Source organism: Microcaecilia unicolor, chromosome 3 (genome assembly GCF_901765095.1).
Source record: "Microcaecilia unicolor chromosome 3, aMicUni1.1, whole genome shotgun sequence".
Classification (NCBI taxonomy): domain Eukaryota; kingdom Metazoa; phylum Chordata; class Amphibia; order Gymnophiona; family Siphonopidae; genus Microcaecilia; species Microcaecilia unicolor.
Window position 1 is genome coordinate 354,561,889 of NC_044033.1, and position 19,213 is coordinate 354,581,101.

The 19,213-nt window shown below is 42.5% G+C and overlaps 1 protein-coding gene across 1 annotated transcript in view; it reads left to right on the forward strand.

The window, feature by feature from the left end:
* The window catches only part of PEX7 (peroxisomal biogenesis factor 7), a 295,842-nt gene that overhangs the window by 269,248 nt on the left and 7,381 nt on the right, over positions 1 to 19,213 (forward strand). The window contains 1 exon segment of the mRNA XM_030198517.1: positions 3,433 to 3,532. Coding sequence (XP_030054377.1) covers positions 3,433 to 3,532 — 100 coding nt within the window.

Below are 19,213 nucleotides of genomic sequence, written 5' to 3' on the forward strand. Positions count from 1 at the left end.
CCCATCTATTCATCCAATTATTCACACTTCTCTTAAATAACATAACATAGTAACATAGTAGATGACGGCAGAAATAGACCTAATTAACCAACTGTTTCATCTTCAGTAATATATCATACCGGGTTACACCAAAATGCTGTGAACAGTTTTACTATAATTGTATTCCAACTACACAGATTTCTGATGACGCTCGGTAGGAGCGAACTGAGACCCCTGATGACGCTCTTGTAGAGTGAAACACGGCATCGTGTAGGGTCGTAAAAGATCAATAGAAGCGATATGGGACAATTGTAAAACGATAAGAACTACAGAAGCGAATGGCGGGTTGACCACCATAAATGCTGAGATTGGTGAACAGCAGGAACCCAAAGGAACTGGTATATGTGTGCTTGAGTGAATCATTGAACTATTAAACCCACACTAACTTCAGGATCATTCTGCAGTTTATATGGACATGGACAAATAATGAGAAGCGGTAACGCTACAAACGGAGATATGAACAGTAGTGATTCTGTATAAATTTCATGTTTGGTGGGGTTTAGAAATATAAGAAATATAATCTGTCTGAAAACAATCGGCGAAATCCGAAACCAACAAAAACCAAGGCAATTATTTCCTGAGCAGGAGAACGCATGGATTGCCCTTTGTTTTCGCAAAATTAGCAGCGAGGTTACATGGGCACGCAGGTGAAATCCGAGGCAACTGATGAAATTCGAGACAAAAGTTTTGCGGAAAAAATTGATGAAAACCGAAACCGACGATAACCGAAGTCAACGAAAGCCGAGGTATTACTGTATATTGATTCGATATTGTTCACAGCGTTTTGGTGTAATCCGAGTAGTATGATTGAGTTTTTTAGTCATGTGATATTCAGCTTTATATGAGATGAAAAGTAGATGAATAAACAAATTGGCATATACATAGTTGTGGTGGTGAAGTATATCCCTATTGAGTGCCATTTTTTTTAACCTCAGTTCATCAAATGCAGAGCTGTCTGGCAGGTATGGAATGGGAGTCAGTTGGTGTGTTAATTATATACAGTTTCTTTTCTTTTTTTTCTTTCATTTTCATTGGCCCTTCCTAGCATATCACATTGCTTAACAATCACAGTTGAGTATTTTCAACATGAAGAAAGTGATGGGAGTCTTTGAAAAGCTTTTGTGGTTTTCCTTATAATAAATTAGCTTCTCTTCATTTAGTTCTAACAATCCTGTGTTGACAGTATCAGGATTGCAGCCTGGTAGTAGTCCAGAGCCCCTGGTACAGTGCCCTCTGGCTCTCTTTAGAACCCTGGTGATTCTTGCAGTGACTTGCCTGGTCAGTGTTGAGAGTGTTAGCTGGTAGTGTGCGAGCTCTCTCTCCACCCCCTGATGTGCTCTCCTGACCCAGAAGAAGGAGGCAACATTCCAGAAAAAATACTAAACTGTATGTGTCAGCATAGGACATTTACCACAAGGTACCAGGCAGAAGATATTTAAGTGAGTCAATTCTTTAGCTGGAAAAGCACGAACAGATAATTAAAGCAGAAAAATCTAATAGCTTTAATTAGAAGCAATACTTGATCCTAGCAGAGTCTCTGAAACACTGCATCAGCAACTACAAATCAAGTATCTTGCTTTAACTAAATCTGTTATATAATTTAGGGGCCCTTCTACTAAAATGCGTTAGCACTTAATGCACGGTTAATTAATTAATTAATTTATTTATTATTTATTTAAAAATGTATACCCTGCCTATCCCTAGGCAGTTTACATACAAAACTGCAAACTAACCAAGCACTACACAAAGCAGATTACCAAAAACAGTTGAGCGCCACAGTATCACACTCAAACCCCAAAGTTGAGGAGTGTTTGCGTAACTAAATGCATCTTAATCATCTTCTTGAATTGCTGCAGAGATGGACAAACTAACTGCTAGTGCGAAGCCGCATTAAGGGGCTTTGTGGTATTTTTGCAGTTAACACATGGTATACTGGACGTTAAGGAGGAGATTCTATATATGGCACCTAAAAAATTGGCACTGAAATCAGTGCCAACTAAGCCTGTTCTATAAGATTATAAAATACGCTTAGTTCATATTTTAACGCCTAAATCTACACGCATCCATTTACACCAACGAAAACATGGTGTTAATCCTTTTGCGTAGATTTATGCCCATTAAGCCATATTCTATAACTAGGCACGTAAATTTTGCAACACCCAGGAAATGACCATTTCCCCACCCATAACCAGGCCCCTTTTTACCTGCACATGTTAGAAGTTTGATGCACTTCGTTACAGAACATGCTTAGCGAGTTGTGTTCCTAAATTCTAATCAGTGCCAATGAGTGCTCATTATTGCTTGTTAAGTGCTGTTATCAGTGCTCATTAGCTTGTTAAGGAGCCCTTTTACAAAGGTGTATTGAGAAATGTCCTGCGGTAGTGTAGACGCGTGTTTTGGGCGCACATAGAATTATTTTTCAGCGCACCGGTAAAAAATGCCTTTTTAACATTTTCACCGAAAATGGACGTGTGGCAAAATCAAAATTGCTGCGCATCCATTTTGGGTAACTGCGATCTTACCGTTAGTCATTGACGTAGCTGTAAGGTCTCATGTAGTAACCGGGTGGTAATGAACTACGCACGCCAAATGCCACTTGGCGCACGTCCGATACGTTCGTCCGAAAATAAAAAACTTTTTCTGACACACATATTGGATGTGTGCCAAAAATGAAACTACCATAAGAGCCACGCGGTAGCCAGGTGGTAACTCCATTTTGGTGCACGTTGGGTGCGCGTAGAGCCTTATGCGGCTTAGTAAAAGGGCCCCTAAGCATGTTAAATTATGTGCATTGTTTTAGAATCCGCGGTGATTTTGGCAACAATCTTTAGGCATACTATAGAGATTCCGGGAGTAAGTGCTTTGGTTTCAGGGGGCATGGTATGGGCAGAGAGTGACTGTAGAACGCATTTGGCAGTTAATATGCTGCACTTTGTGTGCTCTAACTGCCTAACACAGAGTTAATGCAGTACCACTTACCGCCTCCAAAATAGAAGATGGTAAGTGTTCCTGCATTCTCTCAGCAGTTACTGCATGCCAATGACAACATTAATGCACAACCTGCTATAAAATATTTTGGGAAAGTACAGAAAAGTGGCCATATAAAATTTGCAGTTACCTTGCAGTAATATCCCGTGTTAAGCTGTGGTAACTGCAAATTGTAGCGCATTTTAGAAGAAGGGCCCCTAAATGATACGGCTATGTCTGTAATTATCAGTATTTTTACTACAGGTCAACAGATATCTCTTCCATTATTGTTTGTTATTTTAGTAAAGTGGATCAATTTATTAAAAAGCAGCCTTTGCTGCTTCAGTCTTGTCGACATATTTTGTTGTTAAAACAGTAACACAGTGCTTTATTTACGGAATTGTGTTTGCTTGTTTGTGTCCACAGATTCTGGGACTTTGCCAAGCCTTCCCCATTGTTGGAGACCGTTGAGCATCATTCAGAGTTTACATGTGGACTAGATTTAAGCCTTCACACGCCTGGTCAGGTAGAGCACTTGGATTTGTTTTGCTGTTCTTTGGTGCCCAATATAGTTCACACAAGCTACAGACTTTCCTACTCCCAAGTAGGCCAAAAGCCTTATGAAAAAGGTCTGGCAAAATACATAAATAAATAAAGATTTAAATAAATAAGACATACAAACAAAACAACTGGCTAGCTAATTCTTGATTCCAGGGACCAGTGTTCTTTTTAGAAAAAATAATGAATGGAATTCACGAGATGGGGCAGCAAAATACTCACACACATTTTTATTTACTCTTATAGCTGCAAAGTCCATAGCTAGTTTTTACCCATAGATACCCATAGCTGATTTTCACATGGAAAAACTACACAGAGAATTTCCCTTTGTAAATTCCTTACAAGGTCTGTGGATTCAAACATTTGGGGACCTCACACCTGCAAAGTCAGTGGGCACTGGCAGAGAGATGTTTGTAAAGTACCATGCATAGATTTTAAAATCAAATCCATTTCCACTGCAAGCATCTTTTCTCCATGTGGCTAAGAGAATGCAGATCCTTTTAGCTACATTGAGATGAACATTTTTCAAACCAGGTAGGCTGAATTAACACAGGTATGGAACTTACACTAATCTTGTACCAGGTGAGCAAAATCCGTGTTCTTCAGCACCAATAAATAGTTGCTTTGGGAATGACAAAATTAAATAGAAAAGCCTGCCCTTTATCGTTCCTCCTTTTCTTCATCTTGCATTGTGTTTCTGAAGCTAATTTAAGTCAAAGCAGAAGTAAAATCTCTCTCCTTTCCACATTAGCAACAAGACTAATCACCTCGATACTGGATGGACAGGACATTTCCTTTTGCTGGGAAGTTTTGTACAATTAATCCTGCTTCCTTCACATAAGTTTAATTTCCCTCTTTGGTTCTTGACTCACACTGCATGTTATGAAAGCTTAAAGCATCAGTGCTATATATTTTGTTCTGAAAGAGGCATTTAGGATCATGCACCTTTTGTCTAGATCAGCACTTTTCAAACAGTGTGCCACTGTGGCTCATCAGGTGTGCTGCGGTCAAGGGGAGATCCCACGGGAATCTCCTGTGCCCTGCCCTTCCCTGACTGTACAGCTTTGTGTGCTCCCTGCTTTCTTCTCTTTGCAGCTCCAGGCAGCCAGCACTGTCTTGGTGTGCGGCGAAGATTGGGGGTGTCGAGGCGTGGGCGGGGGTAGCACTGCTGCCCTGAGGCAGGGAGGAAGCTGCAACCGGGTTTCAGCTACTGTTTAGCATGGAGAGGATGCCCACTTCCTGCTTCACCTCCTGTGGGAGTGTACGAGCCTCTCAGTGACCACCTACCTACCCAGGATCCTCCATGACATCCTAGTACCGTCTCCTTCTCTTCTCTTCAATAATTCAGCACAACCGCACTTTGCCCAGGCTGATGCATTAAGTCTCACATAGACACAGGCATGGGCCAGCAGCAACAGAGGTCACCTGATCTACTGGCGCACACATGTGATGACCTCCATGTGCAGCTGGCCCGTGCTTAACATAACATAACATTTTAAGTTATAGTCTGCTAAAACAAATTTAAGTTCTAAGCGGATTACAGTAATATGTCAGCGAACAACAAAATCAATATAAAACAACAAAAAACTTAATACTTCAAGACATCAATCCTAAAACATATTTTCTAAACAGAAAAGTTTTTAAATGTTTTCTAAAACAATAACAATGAGTTATACTTCATAGATCCTCTGGAAGGTCACCCCACACTTTAGCTGCCTATAAACTAATGAAGCATAAAATAAAATCAAGGATTTCATCCCTCTAGGGCAGTGATGGCGAACCTTTCAGAGACCAAGTGCCCAAACAGCAACCCAAAATCTAATTATTTATCGCAAAGTGTCAACAGGGCAATTTAACCTGAATAACAGGTGCTGGTACTCATTATGGGTGGGGTCACCACATATGACTCCACCCCTATGATAGCCACACCCCTTTACACCAGCCATGGTGCATATAAACAGACATCATTGAAAATATTATACTAGTATAGGAGAAAAAAATAACATGATTTTCTTTCATTATAAATCATTTCTGTAAGTTGTTACAGCTCCAGTATACCCAGTGCAAAATAAGACAGCAGATGTAAATTCTCAAATTGGACATATTCCAAACACTAAAATGAAAATAAAATGATTTTTTTTCTACCTTTGTTGTCTGGTGATTTTGTTTTTCTATCCATATTGGTCCTAATCTCTGATTCTGCTGCTCTCTATCTGTTCTCTTAACTCTGTTTCCAGGGCTTCCTTTCCATTTATTTCTTTACTTTCTTCCTTTCTTCTTCATTTCTTGCCTTCCATCCATGTCCAGCAACCCTACTCTCCCCTCCAGCCACCCAGCACCAGCCCTCCCACCCTCCCTCCGAGCACCAGGGCCCCCCCTCCTCCTCTGAAATTTAAAGGCATACCTGGTCGGGGTTAAGGTGGCGTTGGCAGCAAAAAGTGTGTTGTTTGCTCGGTGCGCCTTCGGCCTTCCCTTCTGTCTCTCAAGCTCTGGTCCCGCCCTTGCGGAAACAGGAAATACCGGCGGCACCAGAGCTTGAGAGACAGAAGGGAAGGCCGAAAGGTGCACCGAGCAAACAACACACTTTTTGCTGCCAACGCCACCTTAACCCCGACCAGATATGCCTTTTAAATTTCGGAGGAGGGGAGGCCCTGATGCTCAGAGGGACGGTGGGCGGGCGGCCTGGTGCTTGGTGGGAGGGAGGGCGGATGGACCAGCGATGGTGCGTGGACGGATAGACCAGCGACGGCGCGCGTGCCAACAGAGAGGGCTCTGCGTGCCTTCTCTGGCACGCATGCCATAGGTTCGCCATCACTGCTGTAGGGGAAGGTAACGAAAACGGTGAATATTTTCTTTGGTTTCTCCCTTGCATAGTAATTCGAAAGTGAGTGTGCATATAAGAAGGTAGTTATCCTTACAAAACCTTATAAAGGACACATAACAATTAAAAAATAATCCTTCCCTCAATTGGAAGCTATTGTAATTTTTGATAAAACATCAATATTCTTGCTGTCTTGGGTAGAGAAAAAAAATTAACCTAACTGAGGTATTCTGTAGAGTTTGAAGAGTAAATTACAATAATCTATCTGCGACAACAATGCCTGCACAAGCAATCTGAATTGCTCCAATTCAAAATACTTGCAAATTCTATGTTGCTTTCGCTTTAAAAGAAAACACTTTTTAATTAACTGATTGGTACGAGGTTCTAGTACAAATGTTTTGTCAGAAAGAACTCCTAAAATTCTAATTGATGATGATAAAGCAAATTCAGTATTATTTACCATGATTGACATTGGGTGACAGCTATTTGAATTTCCTGCTACTAATAAAAATTTAGTTTTGTCTCTATTTAATTTCAGTGCATGTTTCATCATTCATGATTCTCAAGGACAAACAATCTAGAATCCAAGGACAAGCCTGCTCCAAATTACCAGCCACAGGCAAAAACACTGTTATATTGTTAGCGGATATATAAACACAAAAACCTGAATTTTCCAAAATAAAACCCAAAGAATGTAAATAAACATTAAATAAACTAGAAGACAGTGGTGAGCCCTGGGCACTCCACAGGTACTTGCACAGCATTTTGAAAAGACCCTTTCTTTGACTACTCTATAGGATCTATCAGTTAAAAAGTGACAAAACCAGTTTGAAACATTACCAGCTATACCCAAATCACTTATAATAGATACCGTAGCCTCATGATTCACCAGATTGAAAGCACTCGATAAATCAAATTGTAAAAGCAATGCTTTTTTCCCCCTGATTCAATAGTAGTCTATCTAACAATGAGCTCACCACAGTGTGAGCCTTGCTGCATCAGCCTGGGCAGAGAACAAGTGTGGCACTGAATTACTGAAGGTAGGACTTGCAGAGTGGCAGTTAATTGTGGTTTGTCACCAAAGCAGTAAGCGTTTACTGTTCTGAATCTCAGATGAGGACCGATAGAAGTGTGTGTGCAGGGAGGGAGCTCATTTACATGCATTTGCATGTTTTGCATCTCATATGTAATGAAGGATAATCTTAATAATGCAGCACTAGGGCAGCACAACTGTGTTAGAGCCCTTTTACTTACTTTAATGTATGTTAGTGCCCAAACTCAGCTTGATACAATATCTGCCCCCCCACCAATTAGCACCACTTATACATGTAGGTTTATAAAATGGCAATAGAAAAAAAGCCTCTTCCCAAAATTTTATACATAGTTTTTAGAGCATTGACACACAACTATAATTATATTTTTGTAAATTTTAAGTTTAAGAGGGAGGTGTGGTAGCCGTGTTAGTCCACTCTTAAAGGTTATCAATAGAAACAAGGGGAGGAATACCGGATGAAACTGAAAGAAGCCAAGAGAGAGGTACGTCTGGCAAAGGCGCAAGCGGAAGAACAAATGGCTAGAAATGTAAGGAGGGGCGACAAAAATTTCTTCAGGTATATTAGTGAAAGGAGAATGACTAAAAAGGGAATTGTGAGACTAAAAGATATAGTGAACCGCTATCCTGCTTATAATCGAACGAGAAAAACGCCCAAGTTCCGACCTAAATCGGGAGATGGACGTTTATCTCACAAAAACGAATAAAGCGGTATAATCGAAAGCCGATTTTTGGACGTTTTCAACTGCACTCCGTCGCGGATGCGGACAAAGTTGATGGGGGCGTGTCAGAGGTGTGGCGAAGGCGGAACTGGGGCGTGGTTATCTGCCGAACAAAGATGGGCGCATTTCACCGATAATGGGAAAAAGTATGCGTTTTTAGCTAGAATTTAGGACACTTTTCCTGGACCCTGTTTTTTCACGAATAAGGCCCCAAAAGTGCCCTAAATGACCAGATGACCACTGGAGGGAATCGGGGATGACCTCCCCTGACTCCCCCAGTGGTCACTAACCCCCTCCCACCACAAAAAAATGATGTTTCACAACTTTTTATTTTCACCCTCAAATGTCATACCCAGCTCCCTGGCAGCAGTATGCAGGTCACTGGAGGAGTTGTTAGGGGGTGCAGTGGACTTCAGGCAGGTGGACCCAGGCCCATCCCCCCTACCTGTTACAATTGTGCTGCTTAATGCTTATTAGTCGTCCAACCCCCCCTAAACCCACTGTACCCACATGTAGGTGCCCCCCTTCACCCCTTAGGGCTATAGTAATGGTGTAGACTTGTGGGCAGTGGGTTTTGAGGGGGATTTGGGGGGCTCAACACACAAGGGAAGGGTGCTATGCACCTGGGAGCTCTTTACCTGTTTTTTTGGTTTTGTAAAAGTGCCCCCTAGGGTGCCCGGTTGATGTCCTGGCATGTGAGGGGGACCAGTGCACTACGAATCCTGGCCCCTCCCACGAATAAATGTCTTGGATTTATTCGTTTTTGAGCTGGGCGCTTTCATTTTCCATTATCGCTGAAAAACAAAAACGCCCAGCTCACACATTGTTGAATAAAACACGGGCGTCTATTTTTTCCCAAAATACGGTTCGGTCCACCCCTTCACGGACCCGTTCTCGGAGATAAACGCCCATGGAGATAGGCGTTTTCGTTCAATTATGCCCCTCTATGTAGATAACGATGAAGAAAAAGCCAATTTGCTAAATAGATACTTTTGTTCTGTTTTCACTGAAGAAAATCCTGGAGAAGGACCGCGAGGGACTGGCAAAAGTACACCTGAGAATGGAATGGATATAGCACCGTTCACGGAAGAGAGTGTGTATCAACAACTTGGAAAGCTAAAGGTGGACAAAGCCATGGGACCGGACGGGATCCACCCCAGAATATTGAGGGAGCTCAGAGAGGTTCTGGCGGCTCCTCTTAAAGATTTGTTTAATAAATCCTTGGAGACGGGAGAGGTTCCGAGGGATTGGAGAACAGCGGATGTGGTCCCTCTTCACAAAAGTGGTGATAGGGAAGAAGCTGGAAACTACAGGCCGGTAAGCCTCACTTCGGTTATTGGAAAAGTAATGGAAGCAATGCTGAAGGAAAGGATAGTGAATTTCCTGGAAGCCAATAAGTTGCAAGATCCAAGACAACATGGTTTTACCAGAGGGAAATCTGGCCAAACGAATCTCATTGAATTCTTTGATTGGGTAACTGGAGAATTGAATCATCGACGTGCTATAGACGTAATCTATTTAGATTTTAGCAAAGCTTTTGACATGGTTCCCCACAGGAGGCTCTTAAATAAACTGGATGGGCTGAAGATAGGTCCCGAAGTGGTGAACTGGATTAGGAACTGGTTGACGGACAGACGGCAGAGGGTAGTGGTAAATGGAGTTTGCTCGGAGGAGGGAAAGGTGAGTAGTGGAGTGCCTCAGGGATCGGTGCTGGGGCCAATTCTGTTCAATATATTTGTGAGTGACATTGCCGAAGGGTTAGAAGGTAAAGTTTGCCTATTTGCGGATGATACTAAGATTTGCAACAGAGTGGACACCCAGGAGGGAGTGGAAAGCATGAAAAAGGATCTGAGGAAGCTAGAAGAATGGTCTAAGGTTTGGCAATTAAAATTCAATGCGAAGAAATGCAAAATGATGCATTTAGGGAGTAGAAACCCACGAGAGACTTATGTGTTAGGCGGTGAGAGTCTGATAGGTACTGAGGGGGAGAGGGATCTTGGGGTGATAGTATCCGAGGATCTGAAGGCGACGAAACAGTGTGACAAGGCGGTGGCCGTAGCGAGAAGTTTGCTAGGCTGTATAGAGAGAGGTGTGATCAGCAGAAGAAAGGAAGTGTTGATGCCCCTGTACAAGTCGTTGGTGAGGCCCCACCTGGAGTATTGTGTTCAGTTTTGGAGGCCGTACCTTGCGGAGGATGTTAAAAAAATGGAAGCAGTGCAAAGAAAAGCTACGAGAATGGTATGGGATTTGCGTTCCAAGACGTATGTGCAGAGACTTGCTGACCTGAACATGTATACCCTGGAGGAAAGGAGGAACAGGGGTGATATGATACAGACGTTCAAATACTTGAAAGGTATTAATCCGCAAACAAATCTTTTCTGGAGATGGGAAAGCGGTAGAACGAGAGGACATGAAATGAGATTGAAGGGGGGCAGACTCAGGAAAGATGTCAGGAAGTATTTTTTCACGGAGAGGGTGGTGGATGCTTGGAATGCCCTCCCGCGGGAGGTGGTGGAGATGAAAACGGTAACGGAATTCAAACATGCGTGGGATATGCATAAAGGAATCCTGCGCAGTAGGAATGGATCCTCAGAAGCTTAGCCGAAATTGGGTGGCGGAGCAGGTGGGGGAAGAGGGGTTGGTGGTTGAGGGGCGAGGATAGTGGAGGGCAGACTTATATGGTCTGTGCCAGAGCCAGTGATGGGAGGTGGGAAATACTGCTGGGCAGACTTGTATAGTCTGTGCCCTGAAAAAGGCAGGTACAAATCAAGGTAAGGTATACACATATGAGTTTATCTTGTTTGGCAGACTGGATGGACCATGCAGGTCTTTTTCTGTCGTCATCTACTATGTTACTATGAAATCACCCAACAGACAGGACTTAATAAGGATCTGGGTTTTCTAACCCATTATAAACCATAAAGTTGTATTTCTCTATTTCTCTGTTTATTACCCTCCTCTCACCTACCAACACCCATCCTGTTAGAATATCAATGAAATGCTTTGATGTCCCCATGCATACCCCCACCCTACCCCTCTGTCAGATTGTCAAAGTAATGCTTTGATGTTTCTCATATATACTGTCAGCTAGCACATTTGCTTATTTCCGATCTGACGAAGAAGGGCAACCTTCGAAAGCTAATCAAGAAATGTATTAAGTTATGTCCAATAAAAAAGGTATTATCTTATTTTCTTTTCCATGTTTTATTTTGTTTGATTTCTATTGATAAGTTTAAGAGGGAGATTTCAGTCAATGGAACCAATCAGCAGTTCACAGATCCTGTTATTTGCAACATGCTAGTAGATGACTAAAGCTTTAACTCATGTATCCATCATCAATCCCCTCCCCTAATGTGCAAAACTCATAAGAACCAAACTAGTGCAATATTCAGTAGTGTACATATAATAAGAATCAATGTTCAATTAAAAAATTACAGTCCACTGAATAATAGCCAACCAGCTATATACACATCCATCACAAATACATAAAAAGACACTTATATAGATAATAAACACAAGTTGCATGACAGAGCGCCCTGTTTCATTTTTCTTCTTCAGGGGCAGACTGTCACTGTGCTCCAAAATACTGGTGGCAAACATGTGGTATCCTCACTACCTTGAAAACAATATGGCGGACTGGTTCTATTAATGCACTAATGCTGAGGCACATGTTTGCATCTGCTCTGAAGCAGGAGTAAATGTGCCATGTACTATAGGTATCTACTTACACATTTTGTAAAATATATGGGTATAACACAACTCCACCCTTGCTCAACCCAAACTATACCTCTAGAAGTGTCTGTACATGATGCATATTTACATGTGTGCCATCTTCTCACCATCATACTTACGTATATGGGGATGTACCATAGGGCCTTTACACATGGCTAAACCTTTATAGAATTACCCCCATGCACGCAAATGGTGTCCAAGGCTCTTTATATATATATGTGATACAATAAAAGAATAATTGATTATACTTATTTGAGGAAACATCTCATTAAACTAGTATTCAAGGTGAGTTAAAAGTTCATTTTCTGTGTACAATAAGACAGCTTTAATCCTATCTCGGTTCATTCCCCTTCCTTCCCCCACTTCATTCAAACCAATATCATAAATTGGTGAATATCCATGGCCCTAACCAACGGCAGGGTGAATTTTGTTTAGTACTCTCATGGGGCGTTGGCAGATTTTGACATGAACTATCTAGTAGTGGGAGTGTTTCAATGTTGGACCAGTCTAATCCCATGGTCATAAGCCCCCCCCCCCCCCAAGGAGTTATTTGCACTTGATCAAAACATATAGGGCCCTGTTTACTAACCGCGCTAGAGGTGCGTGTTTTTAGCACATGCTAACCATGTAGATGCCCATAATATTCTTATGGGAGTCTACACAGTGCACTCAAATTTTTAGCATGCGCTAAAAATGCTAGCGCACTTATTAAACAGGGCCCATAGTATCACCAGTGTTTGGAGTGTTTTAAACGCTTTGGGCTGAAAATACTCCTTTTTTTCTGATAGGCATAATTGTTATAGTCGAATTGATCTGTTTCAGTGTTCTAGAGTATTATGAAATCATATGGAACACCAACCAAGTTCATCAGAATGATCAAAAACCTGTATGGGATAAGTGAATAATGTGTCACAGTGGAAGACATTTACACAAATTGTTTAAAAAAAGTAACTGGAGTCAGTCATTGAGCTTAGCCAAGGAATGGTAGGAGATAAAAATAGAGGAGTCACGTGGCATGAAAACAAGCAGTTAGAGGGCTTGCATTTTGCAGATGATGTGGCCTTGTTGTCGAGTTCTCTTCAGGCAGTGCAGGTCAAGACAGTTAACCCAATCTGTTCACCAAACTGAATTATTCTAATTATATCTAGCAAAAAGATTAAATTTGTGACTATAAACAAACAAGATGCTGAACTAGAAGAAGTGCCACAATTTATTTAAGAAGTCTGGTAACAGAAGTCAACGATACTGCAAAAGAAGTGAAAAGTAGAATTGGTAAAGCAACATTACTTGTGAACAGGTTGGATAAGATCTGGTACAATAAGAAGCCAACAACTTGAAAGATAATATAGCAACAACAACTTAGATGGTACAGCAACAACAACTTAGATGGTTTGGGCACCTACAAAGGATGGATGGAAATCAGAATGGAAAAGATGTCCAGGAAGGCCAAGACAGATGTGGCATCAAGCAGTTGAAAGGACCTCACCGAGCTGGATATCTGTCAGTCAGAAGCAGTTGATGAATCAGAAGACCGACAAGCACGGAAGATGTGTGTCTGTGTGTCTTATATTTTGACTGTCTTGTGAAGATATAATTATAGAAATACAGTATCACCTGCTTGTGAAGGCCTGACAGTCCATACGTGTTTGATCTCATCAGCTACTTCATCCGTTTTCTTCTCCTAAAACTCCATCTCTTGTCTCGTATGGGTCAAGAGGCATCCAAGTCTTTCAAGCAAATCTTAGCCTCTTCAATCCAGGTGCTCTTCTGAACTGAAGAAACAAGCTATGCAACTTTTTTGAGGTCTCCTTCAAGTTTGGCATTTATACTTGATGTAATCTTATTGAAGAATGAATTCATCATTTTCTGAAAAGTTGAGAGAATTGACCACATCACTGAAATCTAAGTCCACTTGGCTCAGTTTCTCCAGTACAGCATATTTGCCTGATATGCATGCTTTTGTTGCTTGCTCCAACCAGATAGCAGATAAATAAATAAATAAAGATTTTTTTCTATGAATCTCTCTTGCCATTTTCATAAATAATTAGTTTGATGAGCATGCAGTTTTAAGAATAATTAAGGCTCTGCAGGAGCTTCACAGACTTGTGACTTTGGTCACCAGATGTTGGGGCCATCTTATGAAAGCTTAGGGGGTTTTTTACTAAAGCGTTCTAGCATTTTTAGTACGTGCTAAAAATATGCGCACGCTAAACGCTACAGATGCCTATGTATTCCTATGGGCGTCTCTAGCGTTTCACGCATGCCTATTTTTAGTGCGCACTAAAGGACATTAGCATGCACTAAGTGCCATGTGATCCATAGATATAAACTAAGATATGCAGCATTTAGTGTATGCTAAATCCGTTATTGCATGCTAAGCTTTAGTAGAAAGGCCCCATTGTGACACCCTTCCTTGTCCCAGTATATATATTTTTTTCATGCTGGGTAATTCCGCTAGTTTTGATACCTGAAGGGCAATACAATTTATTCTTAGATCTTCTGTTAAAACCTATATGTATGCCCTTCAGTTATTTTTATATATTCTGATTATTCTTTCACATTACATATGGGAATTGTATACTAATAATATCTATTTTAGGCAGTAAGTAAGTTATTTTTTATTATTCACTTTTTTCTTCAACAGACAAGCAAAACTAGATTAAAGTTTATTTTGATTCAGATAAAATGTTAATTTTAGCTAGTATCATATTATTGAACTGACAGAATTCTAACAGGCTGATTCATCAGAAGCCAGCGCTGATGAGCACCAGGCAATTTAATACTGATCCACAGATAGCATCTGCACCAGGATTGGCAACTGTTGCAGGCAGTTTTTGAGTTGGCACTATCTTACTGCTATAGCCTATATGTGTTTAAATGAACCAGAACAGATGTTTGTACAGAGGGTCAGAGTGGCAGTGGATTGTGTCTACCACGGTGGTTCTCAGCCAAGGTGTTGCAACATACTGGTGTGTCATGAATATCCAAGTGATGGTTCGTGGGGCAAGTAGGCTACATGTGGCATTGGCATGCTGGGAAGGGGTTAAGTGGTGTAGATGTGAACATTGTTGCTTCATTGCCTCTTGATCATCCACTTCAGTTGCCCCAGAAAGATTGGCAGAAGGGAAGAGCTTAAGCAGACATCATCTCCTCCTGCCAGTGGAGCCAGATTTCACAGCAAGCATTCTGTGATATGAATTCATAAATTTAGCAGTTATCACCAAGTCTCGTAGTAAGAGCCATAACAATTGATATTTTGCAATTGTTATATTCAAATAACCTGTTCTTAAATAATAATTGATAATCCCGATGAGGTCTTTATCCTAGGATTAATACTCCAGGATTATTACCCCAGGGTAATGATAATTTTCCAGTGTAATTACCTCAGGATAACTAACCTTAGATAATTACTACCCTGGGGTAATTATGCTAAGATAACCATCCTTTTCTGGACCTATTGAGATATCAGTTCTGTTTTTTTACCCCATCAGACCCAGCAGTGAAACTGGAAATACTGTCTTTACTGCAAAGTGCCTGGAAGTTATGAAGGCATCAGGAGTATGAGGGGGAGAGCTGCTACCTGGCTGAATGTGAGGGGTGATTGAAAGTGGATAATTGGGAGAATGGTGTCCATCTGTCAAAGATAGGGTGAAGTGTCTTCCACAGCAGACTGGCTAACATACTGAAGAGAGCTTTAAGTTAAATTCAGTGGGGAAGGGTGAACATAGCACCCTGGTACTTCAAATTCCCCAGGCAAGTAAAACACTAAACACATTTACAGTAAAGGAAAAGAAGAGCAATATCTGGATAGCTTTGCATATCAGTAACCATAGTATGGGGAACAATGTTTTGGATCTAAAGATTGTGATAGATGAGGCTGACTTGGATTTAGTGGTGGCCACAGAGACATAGTTCAAGGAGAGCCATGACTGGGATATCTTTATACCAGGCCATACTCTTTTCAGGAAAGGCAGGTAGGGAAAAAGGGCAGAGGAGTGGCATTAATATTAATGCAACAAAACTGCTGTACTTAAAGGGTAAAGAAGAGACACTGTGGGTTAATCTGGATAGAGCGAATGGACAATGTATTTACATTGGTGTGATATACTACTACTACTACTTGACATTTCTAAAGCTCTACTAGGGTTACGCAGCGCTGTACAGTTTAACAAAAAGGACAGTCCCTGCTCAAAGGAGCTTACAATCTAAAGGACGAAATGTCAAGTTGGTGCAGTCTAGAATTCTTGAATAGAGGTAGAGTGGTTGGGTGCCAAAGGCGACATTGAAGAGGTGGGCTTTGAGCAAGGATTTGAAGATGGGCTGGGAGGCCTCCTTCACAGTGTGGTGTTGAGAGGAGCAGTCACAGGGCACCCATTCCACTTCTCCCACTTGGGGTTGTATAAAGGAGACTTAGAAGAGATTTAAAGCTTGGGAGGGGAAGAAAACACGGAGCAGAATCCCAATGATTGATAGGGGTTTTAGTGTTCCATAAGAAACAGGGAAGTTGCCTACAGGGAAAAGTTTCTAGTTTCCCTAAACAACAACTATCTGCCAATCAATGGAAGGGAGGGGGGCAAAGGAAAGAGTTTGAGAAAGCTTGCAGTAGAAAGGAGAGAGCTAAGGGGCAGAAGGGGGTGAGAGAGAGAAGGAACCAGAGGGAAGTGCTCTAGCCCAGGAAGAGGAGCTCCCTCACAGCAGATGACCCACAGGAATAAATGGGCTACCCAACCTGGGGTAAAGAGGACCCTAAAGAGGATTCTAGATCAGGAAGCTGTGGAAGGCACTTGAAGTATGTGAAATCTGGCTGCCCAGCCCATATGGCTTAAGTTCTAAATGGCAGGGCTGTATTTCCTTTGGGTTTGCATTATGCTGAGATGAAGAGGAACTTGGGACTGCTTTGACTATTGTGTTTGAGGACTTTGGTTGAGCAACTGCAGAGAGAATATATCTGCCAAAGCTATGTTTGCTGTTTGGAAACAGCCTAGAGCATATATCTGCCAAAGCGGCGTTTGTTGTTTGTAATCTGCAGAGAGAATAATCTGCCAAAGCGAAGGCTGTGTTTTTGTTTTGAGAACTATTGTAAAGCACCTTGGCATATTTCTAAGAACTGTTCCTTGTTGCTTCTGTCTGGGAGGGGGAGAAACACAGAGAAAGAGCTAAGGCATTGGCATTCCAGATTTCCCCAGCCCATGACGACAGACAGAAGAGGTGGGCCGAGATTTGATTGAAGACAGTCATAAGATTGCAATGAAAGGAGAAGTGATATTAATAGGAGATTTCAATTAGAGACCTGCACAGGAACGGGGTTTGTGGGAATCCACACCGGGGCTGCGGGATTACTGTGGGGAGAGAGCAGCTTTTCGGGGTACCCGTGGGGACAGAAGCAGTTCCTGAGGGGATAGTGGCGTATCCATACAAGGCACATACACTGCATGCACACCCCCTGTCAGGATATCAGCACTGAACAGCACGGTTTGGCGCAGGTGCACTGCTCGGCATGCGTTTTTTTCCCATGCTGGTGTTGAGTCCATGCAGTGTGTGGCCGGCATGCAATACATGCTGTCATCATCGCTGTCTGTTCTGCTCCCTCCCGTAGTCCCACTGCTCCGGAGTCAGTGCGGCATTGGCGGTAAGGAGATTGAGATTCCAATTTTAATGTAATAATCTGGCAACAAAGAGCACATTACAGTGTGACAGCTTGTTTCTTATCTACTGGAAATAGCTACCTTGTCTTTCTACATTTTGATTGCAATATTGTCTGGAGGAAAAATGTTTAGTGCATTTGATTATAAATTGGCTTACAATTTGGATTGTGTTGCCTGAGTGTAATACAGGCACAGCCAAAACTGTTCAAACAGCAATAGCAATTATATATATAAGGGTATCAGCTTCTTTTTTTATTGTCATAATTGTCCAGCCAAATCAAAACATCCGGGGGGAGGGGTGGTGTTGTAATCAAAGCAGCAAAAAAATAAGAGATTGGTGATGTCTTTATAGACTATTAAGGCTGTCAGAGTTTATTAACTGACAGCTGGCAAATGTCCTTTCTCCGAGGACAAGCAGGCTGCTTGTTCTCACATATGGGTCGATGTCCGCAGAGGCCCAGGAATCGGCAAAACATTTTGCAAGCAGAATAAAATCAAAGTCTTTCGAGACAGTTCCGTCGCGGGGACAGCGCGAACCGCGCATGCGCGAACGACTTCCCGCCACGTGAGTGTGCCTCTTTAGTTCTTTTTTCTCCATGGTTATGTGCGGCAGTGTTTCCTCTGCGCTCCATCAGGCCCAGGAAGAGAGCTACTCTTCGCGACTGAATTTCATATTATTTTCACTTTTATTTTCTTTTTTTAAAGAAAAAAATATATATATTTTTTAAAAAAAGTAGTTTTCTTATTTTTTGTCCACATTTAAAGTTTCCTTTCTTTTTCGACGCGGCCAGCCTTTGGGCCGCGCGGTCAGGTTTTTCCCTTTTTTGTGCTTTTTCTTTCTTGGCACAATCGCGTCGTTTGATTTCGCCGAAGCCGTTTTTTCTTCCATGTCATTGAAGACACCCAGCGGCTTCAAACGGTGTACTCGGTGCAGCCGGACCATCTCAGTTACAGATACCCACGCCTGGTGTATCCAGTGTCTTGGGCCCGACCATAGCCCAGCTGCTTGTAGTCTATGTCTTCGTATGAAGAAACGGACACAAGCGTCTCAAGAGGCCCAGCAAGAGAAGCTTTTTGGGGCTCAGTCCAGTCCTTCGACATCGGTACCGAGGTCATCAACACCGACAGGAGCATCGACGTCGAGGAGAGAGGTAATGGCTGCTGAGAGACCAACTCGCGCTGGGAGCATTGAGGTGTCAAGTGGGTCTCCACCTGCCTCGAGGCCTCTTGTTATGCAGACCCCAGGGACCGACCTTCATTGGACCCGGCCCCAAGATGTGAGGATTCCACGTCCTCATCGGTATCGAGGAGTCTCGATGACGGGCGTCGAGCAAAGGCTAAGAAGCACCGTCATCGTTCTCCTTCAACGCATGGTACAGGGAGCTCTGGGGCATTGAGAGAGTCGGCACCCGAGAAGCGTCGGCGCCGAGAGGACTGCTCCCCCTTAGTACAGGAGGTGCCGATGTGTCAGTCTCTTGGCAGCTTGGTACCTGCTCCCAAGCGTCCACGGATTCTGACACCACCTGTTCCACCGGCCCCGCAGCCTTCTCCGATGGCGGCTCTCGACGAGCGTATCCAGGCCTTGTTTCCAGAACTTCTGGAAGGCTTACTGCAACAATCAGCTTCGGTGTCGGGGTGCTTGCGCCTTCTGTGCCATCTGCTGCACGGTGTCTGGCCC